The 9,871-nt window shown below is 45.0% G+C and overlaps 1 protein-coding gene across 1 annotated transcript in view; it reads right to left on the minus strand.

Moving 5' to 3' along the window:
• Positions 1-556: 556 nt before the first annotated feature.
• The window catches only part of fat4 (FAT atypical cadherin 4), a 108,715-nt gene continuing 99,400 nt past the window's right edge, over positions 557-9,871 (minus strand). The window contains exons 16-18 of the mRNA XM_084041511.1: positions 8,617-8,834; positions 5,612-5,873; positions 557-3,924 (exon numbers count right to left, since the gene is read on the minus strand). Of these exons, the coding sequence (XP_083897637.1) occupies positions 2,009-3,924; positions 5,612-5,873; positions 8,617-8,834 (2,396 nt within the window). The 3' untranslated portion in view covers positions 557-2,008. The remainder of the gene's footprint in view (positions 3,925-5,611; positions 5,874-8,616; positions 8,835-9,871) is intronic.

Consider the following 9,871-nt stretch of genomic DNA (forward strand, 5'->3'; position numbering starts at 1 on the left):
TCTTTTTCTCTCTCTTTCTAATCCCCTCTCTCATTCTTCTTGACTTTCTCTATCTTTCTCTTTCTTTCCTTCACTTAAAGCCTCTGTATGTCATTCCGATGACAGAGAAGATAAGCACGTTGCATACTGGATCACTGAGCTATGACAAAGAAAAGAAAAGAAGAAATAGGTTTCTGCTCCATAACCCAGATGTAAATAATTGTTGAAAGCAATATAGAAGCCTGCATTGCTCAGAGTCCGCTGGATGTTGTGTTTGGCAGAGAGCTTGGCGGTCTCAGTTTCACTCTGGGTCCTCAATTTGCCTTTGCAATGTTCTTCTCAATTCAAACGCGGTTTTATTTAAAAACTGCTCCGAACAATCTCTTTCTGAGTATAGAATCCCTTACCACCCACACTATCGGGAATGGGATGTTATCTGAGCCCATTACTATTCTAGGGAATCGTTATTTTAAGATATCCCCGACAGGACAGAAATGAAGCTGCTCTCCAAAATGTGGAAAAACTGCTGTAGTAAGCATTTCTTTAAATAAATACCTTTTTTTATTCTGTTATTGGCTTTTTACAGGTACAAAGCATACAGCATGTTACAGTTTTATCAAAAGTGGAAAATACTGATGTTACATATGTAACAAATGTAAAAAATAAGTCTTCAATCTTACTTTCCCCGAAAGTAAGAACATACATTTCAGCATATGAAAATATCCATAAAAACACAGCTTAAGTAATTTAAGTTAATAAACAGTACAAAAAAAGTAGAAACCAAAATAAATGTCAAAATAATGGACAAAGACACTGACAACAAATGATCATCCACGATTTCTCATGAATTCTTTTTTTTTTTACACAAGTTCATCGTTTGTTTCTTTTTCTTTTCTTTTTTTGTTGGATCCATACGTTATCTTTGTGTGAAATCTTGGCTGGTCAGAAAATGCAAGCACGGTTTTGTGACAAAGACAAACTATCCCCCAAACTGACTCCCCAAGTGAACGTAGGCCAAAAAAAAAAAGGAAAAAAAAGAATGTCCTCCCTCATACTCAAATCCTCAAATGTCTGTAAGGCAGGAGACTTGATTAATCCTCACTGGAACATTTAGCCAGTCTTTTTGTGAGAAAACACACCCGGGCAGAAAGAGGAAAGAGAGAAAAAAGGGGGAGAGAGACGTAGAGAGAGAGAGAGAGAGAGAGAGAGAGAGAGAGAGAGAGAGAGAGAGAAATGGAGAATCAGAGAGAGGGAGAAGGAAAGCGAGAGAGACAGAGCGATAAACAAAGGGTGGAGAGAGGTGCTCCGAGACAGAGAGGGGAACAGAGAGCCAGGGATTAGATATCAAGCTAGAATCATAATATTGGCGGGGCCTCCATTACCGTGCAAGTAAAATGGTGCATTCATTTTCACACCGAAGGCTGTGTCCTCGCACCTACAGGTGCAGGTAGATCAAAAACATATGCTTCCTTTTAAGTAGGCTATATGAGAAATACAAACCATGGTTTTGCTAATGCTGTATGGCCTTATTGGAATTTTCTTCCTGTGAGTATTTCAATGTTATCACTGATCTTATCTTTCAGCTGTGAACGTGACAGAAGTTTTTGTAAAGGAGGGGCAATATTGGTAATAAAGAACAGACATGTTTGATTAAGATAAAATGAATGGAGCTTTGCAATGCAGACACTAAATTGGATTCAGACCAGCATTTTTTGTTTTGTTTTGTTTTTGTTTTTTTTCTGGAGCCATTCAGTGTCAATGAACTCACTGTAATGAGGCGTCAGAGATGAATGCATGATTGTACAGTACTACATAACAGCTGAGGTGAGATCTGAAACAGACAGGTAAAACTATTCCAAGGAGGCTAACTACAAACACAGTCACTTTAACAGGTGCCATTTTCTGCCTTACTGCATTGAAAGTCGTCTTACAATATTTAATAAAGAAACAAATGAGTAGTCCCAATGTTATCTGAAATGTACAGTCTTCCATTTTTCACCATATTGTACAGCATTGTAAATAAATAGTCTCATACATATTGCTCAGCTTCTCCTTCATTCAGAATGGTCACTGAGCCATCCCCACTGTTCATTTCAATGTCTTTCGCTGCCGCGTTCTCTGGGAGCAAGGCAAGGTCCTTGAACACATCCACGTAATGTCCAAATCCGGGACCCCAGCTCAACAGGTTGTCCCAGTTGAAACCCCCGGCCTGTGGGCCCAGTTTGTGGGGCAGGGTGTGGTGCTGCTCACCAGGCATACTCTGGGCCGTGCCAGGCCCTCCTTCAGCCCTGCGACTCGAGTAGCGCCTCTGCCGCAGCCGCCCTCCGTAGTCCTCGTCATCAGCATCGGACTCGTTGACCTGCGACAGTTTGGGCACGCGAGACCCATAGGCCGCAGGCTTCTCCCGGTCGTACTCCATTTCCGAGCAAGTGAAGGAGTCATGGGAGTCGCTCTCAGATGACGACTCTGGCGCAGGGATGCCATCGGCCGGGTTGCGCACCCGGGATAGCGGCCTGCGGCAGTCTTCCTCAGAGCTGGAGCGCCCGTGATCGGCGCTGCAGATGCTGGGGTTGCGTGGACGCGGAGTGTTGAGTCGCTCCACCTCTTCGATGGACAGTCCCACCGGTGGGCCCGTCTCCAGTGGTATCTGCTCAATTGGCTGCTTGAGCCGGCTACCCGGCCGCGAGCTGTGCCCATGGCCCATCGCCATTGTTTGCGGGCTCTTACTGCGGCGGCCCAGCCGTGTGGCATAGTTAAACATGGGCGCCGGTGGCTGGCAGACCTCACCGTGCAGGTCCATTGGGCTGCCCTCGCGGCGAGCCAAATTCAGCTCTCGAGTCGGGGTGTTGCGGTAGAACGAGGAGGGTTTATTAAATGGGGCCGGGCTGTGCCTGGAGAGGGGGTTAGGAGTGGGGCAGGCAGAATGTGCGTGGCTGAGAGGTGTGGACCTCAATGCTTGCGTGTACTGAGGCTGGTAGGTGTAGCTTGTGGCCCCTAGTGGCAAGGGGGACTGGCGTGCAAAACCCAGCGGGCTGTGTCTCTGAATGGAGAACTTGGGTGTGTGACTGCGGAACTGCTTGTAGTGCTGGATAATGTCTGCATCGGAGGGAGCGATGCTACTCGCGTTGTCAATGTCATAGTGCTCAATATCTGGCTCTGGACCACTGCACGGGGCACAGGGGGCACTGGGGACGGTCTCATTGTTGTGGGGAATGTCTGTTTCATCATAGATCAGGTAGGGGTTTTCCCGCTCAATGATGTCAGGTTTGGGGTTACCTTCTGGCTGTTTCCGTACCGTCATGTCATCTCCGTACGGTGGGATGTTATCTGGGTCATCAAAGGCCACATTCTCACTACCCTTCTTCTTCTTTTTCTTTTTCTTCTCCTTCGGCTTCTTCTCCTTGGACTCCTTTGGCACTTTGGTCTTGTTGCGATCTCTGCAATAGTTGCACAAGATCAGGCCCAGCACCACCATGGCAAGGATCGTGGCGCAGCTGCCCACAATAGCAGGCACAGCCCAGATGGGGAGTACCATCTCTTCTGCCACGGGGCTAGCACTACACACAAACCCTCCATTGTTGGCCGTCTTGCACACATTGCCCGGGGGGCACTGCACGCCGAGGCATGCCACCAGCGTTTCACAGGTCTTGCCGGTGTAGAACTCTGAGCAGGCGCAAGTGAAGCCTGAGCGTGGTTCAGGCACGCAGCTCCCACCGTTCTGACAAGGACTGGACGCACAGTCACCTGGTGGGACGCACTGGTAGGTGTACCACTGGTTCACACACATCAGACCATCCCAGCAAGGGCTGCTCTCGCACAGGTTAGGGCCCCGGCAGCCAATCTTGACAGCAGAGCTTGTCTTAGATAGCGTAACAAGGCGGTGCTCCCCATAAAACGGCATGTTCTCCCCGTTGTATTTCACATAGGCCAGGCAGCCGTCGAAACCTGCAGATGACATAATCATGTTTTAGTCATTTATATGGTGCTTTTAACCAGACTTACAACAAGTGCAACCACATGCTTTTCTAGTACAAGGGCCAAAGCCACAGTGACCAGACAATATTTGTGTGCTAAATTATTGTTTTTTCTTCTTTAAAAAAAAAAGAAGAGAATTCTTCTTTTTTAAAACAGTAGAAAAATATTTGAACTTTTAATAAATCAAGACAATGGCCTATTAGAGTGAGTAAAGCAGAACAATATGTGACAAAGGAGTTTGATTCGTGGGAGAGGGAGAAATAAACATGAATGAATTTCATTTGTCTGGAACTAAACTGACAATTGAATAGACTGATGGTTTTTCAGACTGTCCATAAATATAGCTCTCTTCCTGGTAAATAACAGGAATTGAGAGCTGTATTCAGTCAGATTTAGAAAGAACGAGGTTTAGTCAGATAATTGATTCAAGCCTAGAACAAAGAACAAGTGAAATTTTCATGTGGAGAACACCTTCTCAACAAATCACATTTTAAAATGGGGTGGATAAATCACTGGCAAATTTGAGAGAAGAAATATGATTATTTTCTAGAAGAAAATCATTGTCTTTCTGCTGCCAGGGAATCCATCGTCAGAGCTATTATGGCTTCAAGATGCACACATCTGGGATGGATGAATGTTTGAATGTGACTAATTCAATCTTTTTGCTTTGTGTATTGCCTAACAAAGCTGCCTCACTGATGTAAATAGATTTTTTATTGAATTTATCCCTGTTCAGATTAAATCCAGTTGTTTCTTTTCATTAGCTCTCGTGAAGGGAACGCGCAACAGAGCACATTAACTATGGACTAAGAGGTCAGCTAATGTAGGTCTTGGCCCAGGTGTGACCATCAATATAAAAGAACTAGACAATTATTGTTCGAAGAGAGGCAGTCTGCCACAGACCTGCGTGCTCAAAATCTATTTATATTTAATCCATATACCCTGATCCTTGCGTGTAGAACAGGACAACAAATCATTCAAATTGTTCATTTTTACCATATTAGTACAGAATATTAGGTTAGTTATATCCCCGCCCTTGAAAAAAATCTAGAAATGTACAGTGTTGCATTCCCTCCCTCTGGAAACCCTCGCCTTCACCCTGTCCAAACAGTTACAAGTCAAGGACATATGATATGCGATTTAGGTCAAACCCGAGATGAGAGCCCATGGAAATAGGATGAAAATACCAGAAACCATCAAGGGGGGGGACTCCAAGATGAAGTCAAATCAAATTAGTATTAGTTACGAGTCCATAAATAATACTTAGATAAAACAACATTTACTCAACTACTGTAAATTCATGACAGGTAAATCTCGCCAATGTCAAATAAAAGCGGATTTCAGGCTGGGTCCACAGAGCATTGTTGGACTGCTACCAAATATGGTCAGCAGCTTGAGAGTCACACTGGGCTAGCAGAAAAAAAGGATTCCAGTGTATTGTCAAGGATGCGCACGCACGCACGCACACACACACACACACACAGACACACACACACACACACACACACACACACACACACACACACACACACACACACACACACACACACACACACACACACACACACACACACACACACACACACACACACACACACACACACACACACCTCTCTGCCGTCCCTGAGGACCTCACTGACAAACCCCTTCCGCTCACCTGCTGCAGTTTTCTGCTGTGCAGGCCCTGGTGGGATCCCTCCCAGGGAAAGGGTCAAGACGCCGAGGCCCCCAAAATCCTGGGTGTCATGCTGGATGACCCTGGGGTGGGCACCATCCACGTGGAGTGCAGTGGCCGAGCCGTTCCTGACCAGCCGGAGGGTGTGCCACAGACCGTCCGACACAGTTGCCTCGCCTACTGACCGCTCCACCTTACCCCCAACACCCGCATCAGAGATGTAGTGGACGTTACCGTTCTTCAGCTGTGGGTGAGAGAAGGCACAAAGCAGAGCATAAGGCATCAATAAAAAATATAATATCACCAATTATAAACTTTATTTGTATAGCACCTTTTGGTCCACAGGATGGAGCTCAAAATACTTTTACTAGTAGCAGTAGGACAGTGGATCTCAACCTTTTTCATATCTAGGATCCTAATTAATTCGACATTAGTGCCATGGACTCCAAATTGATTTATTCTCTCAGATGCAAATCTTAGATTACGTTTTATTGTTGGATGTGATTTTGTCCAGAATTCCATGACATTTTAATGTGGTAGACGGTTAACAGGCAAACTATGATCAAAATAACAATTAATCTATATTCTCTAATTGTGTAAACGTCTTGTAAATGAGGTAATGTTGATGTTTAACAATTGATACATTTTATGGGGACCTGCTGGAACACCCTCAAGGATCCCTGGTGGTCCCTGGACCCCATATTGAGAGTCCCTGAATTAGGATATACAAGTGTGCATTAAAATATGTCTGAATAGGTGGATGGGAGTGTGCATTAAAATATTATATATAATATTATATTAATGATGGATGGAAGTAAGGAAAGCAGTTGGAGATTTAAAGCATTGAAATGCAGCTATCCCGTTGTGAAAACGCAGTCACTGCATCAACCCGCTTCAGTGCGTTCAAAGTCTGCTGAACTTCAACATGGTTTGAAGCATCTAATCCCACTCTCAAAGGTGGATGTGATTAATCATGGTCTCACAGCTTGATGTGTACCTTGGTCGTAGCTAGGATAATCAGTGGCCTATAGCGAACGACAACAAACGAGACAAAAAACTAAAGCAAATACCCTCTACTCCAAAAAACGACACGCTGTGTCTTTAAAACAAATTCATCAAGCTCACTTTGGCTTGGATGCTGAATTTGCGGCTTGCACCGTGCATGGTAATCTCATATGTGGGTTTCCGACTTCAATGGAAAAGTCATCTCATTCTCCTTCCTCACGATTCAAATGCCCCAGAAATCAGCAATGATAAGTAGCTTCCGGAAGAATTGACGGAAAATGGAAAGTCGCCCCTGACCGCCCACCCCCTTCCTTAACCCCAAGAGCTCACCGAGCATACCGAACCTGGAGAAACAATCTCTGGGTTTATCTATTATTGTTATTTATACCTCAACATAACAAGTATGTCCCTCTGTCTCAACATACAGTAGCCTATAGGCCTACTGCACATACTGTACATATAACCCCTGTCTGAATATAATGTATCCCCATTACCACCCATTTGTAGAAAAAAACTCTTTAACACTTAAAGTGCTGTTATACTCACAGAACATTCAACATCCTTTGACGCTGTATAGCAAGCCGTGGTAGTGTGATTGTACTAGGGCCTTACAGTAGAGTGGGACAGTGGCCCTCATTTATCAACGCGGTGTAGACCAAATAATGGGCGTACGGCGAGATCACCGCAATTTTCGGCATTTATCAATATATCCTGACGTGGGCTTTATCCTACGGTACGCTGAGATCTCACGTCTGGTCGGGACCAGTTGTTGACGTTGGCTGCACCCGTTTATTCCATCCTAGACCTGCGGAGCAGCATTGTTTGACTGTCTGAGAGGCATTGGACACCTAATCCACTCATAAATCTGTATATCTACACTAATAAATAATCCCTGTGAAAATATAACATTTTATAAAGTAATTTAAACAAACTGCTTTAACAGTCATTCAGATAAGATTGTAGATCTGTCTGTATTGAAAATAGCAGATCTACAAGCTCACAAGCCAGCAACGCGTTGTGAGCTTGTAGATCTGCTATTTTCAAAATATACGGGCGCTTTCTGCGAGAGCACTCTTCTGCGCGAGCACCGGTCTAACAGGCGGCGCTGCTGTTATATTTTCATGGCCACCGGGAGATCAGACATTTAACCCATGGTCCAACACACACCAGCCTTCATTCATTAATGTTCTCTCCAGGCTATCTCTCATTAATGCGGAGCGGGACGGGACTCGCCCGTCCGACGGTCCGAGTCTCACTGGGAAATGGGAATAGCCTACATGAGGGCTTTATTTTAGTGTAACTCGAACGCGCACTGCTCGGTATGGGTTAAATACATTAATCTACAAAAGTATTCCATTCATGCCGATGTGATTGGTATCATAATATGTCATTCATGTAGGCTACAAGCCTACGTGACAATACGCTACGGGCGTGTGTGTGTGTGTGTGTGTGAGAGAGAGAGAGAGAGCGAGCGAGCGAGAGAGGCGTGTGCGTGTGCGTGTGCGGCGAGGCCAGCGGGGGGGGGGGGGTGGGGGGGGGCTGTTTCTTATTGGCTTTTCATGTCTTTGGTCGTATTCTGGTTCGTCTTCATGACGTAAAATCGGGGCGTTTTGAGAATATTTATGGGGCGTGTTATTTAAATGACGCTCGTTTCAGCCGTGACATTTATCAACGCTGGGACCAAGTGTAAGCTCGGATCAGCTGTGTAGGATGCGTTGATAAATGTGACTTCGACGTTGGTGTACGCCGAATATATGGAAAAATATACGGCGGTTTATACGCTGCGTTGATAAATGAGGGCCAGTATGTATACATACTATGCATGCACACATGCACAGTTGGACAGCATGCACACTAAAAACACACTAATTTTGTGAGCAACTACATCAGTCTTTGAGTTATTTTCGCACTGATACTGTAACAATAATATCAGTGTGTGAGAGAACGTGCGCATGTGCACTTCCTTCTCCTCGCTCTCTCACCTTCACGGTGGTGTAGTTGCTGGTCTCCTGCACATGCAGCAGGGTGCCGGTCTTGCTGCGCGTCCTGAACTTGACCTCCAGGCTGCTGGGGCCGGAGGGGGCGGGGCTCACGCCCTGGAGGGTCTGCCGCAGCAGCACGTCCCGCTTGGGTCCCTGCCTCAGGGAGTAGTCCAGGCGTCCGGTGCCGTCCAGGGACAGGGCTGTGTCCGCGGTCATGTCTGTCGGCAACGAAAGAGGGAGAAAGTGTCAGGAATTTGTTCTAAAAGTCGAAAATAGATGACCAGACTAAAGTAGATGTGATCGCAGTTGCATGTTCAAATACAATAAAACAGATGATGATGTAGGACAAGAAAGACGAGAGAACCCTTTGTATTAAGGCTCAGACAGTCCAGCAAATCGTATTTTGTAGTCTGACGCAGACAGATGATTCACAGGGGATTACAGCAGCAATTTGTTCTTCTACTCCAGCGCTGGCTGACGGTCAGCTTTGGTCGTTTTTCCCCCACATCCCCTTTTTCTACGACCACAATTTGTCCTCCCATATTGACCAATTGCTTTGCCTCGCATGGGTACAAGGATGATCAAAAAGCTAGTAAGTGAACACACCAAGATACTCATCAAAGCCTGAGGCTTGAATGACATACTGGATTGGATCTGGCTGAGGAAATAAAATAAGTCTTTGTAGTTGTTTCTGCCACTTTTAATCAGATGCCTTAAGGTGAACTTGTTCCTCCTGCAAAACAGTGCCTGCCATCCACATGAGAAAGGCTACGTAAGGCTAACTTATTTACATAGTTTTACCATTGTGCTTCTTTTCACAAGACCAGTTTGAAAATAGTAAGGGTTCCTAGAAAGGTATAATATGCTATGTAGGTATTTGTTTTCTATTCACTTTCCTCTCAAATCGTAGATAAGAATATAATAACTAAGACCCCCACTCCCACAGTCCTATGAATATATTACTGTGAATAGAACTTCACACAATAAATCCTCAGTGTTAAAGTAACTCTGAGAGTATAAAAATGAAACCAAATTGACCCTTCAAGGTCCATTTGGTTACATGTGTACACTCATTATATTGTACACTCAAAGTCACAGTTAGCAACCTTTCCCCTGACCATTACGCATGCCGATTTCTTGTCTTTTCCTTTCATAACGTGTCAAAGGCTAGTAGTGGCAACCAGTGTTGGCACCAGAATGTTACAGACCTATAACATACAGTATGGTTGTTTGTACAGCAACTACTGCTTTCAAC

Source organism: Gymnoscopelus microlampas (genome assembly GCF_963454915.1).
Source record: "Gymnoscopelus microlampas genome assembly, chromosome: 18".
In the NCBI taxonomy this organism is placed as follows: Eukaryota; Metazoa; Chordata; class Actinopteri; order Myctophiformes; family Myctophidae; genus Gymnoscopelus; species Gymnoscopelus microlampas.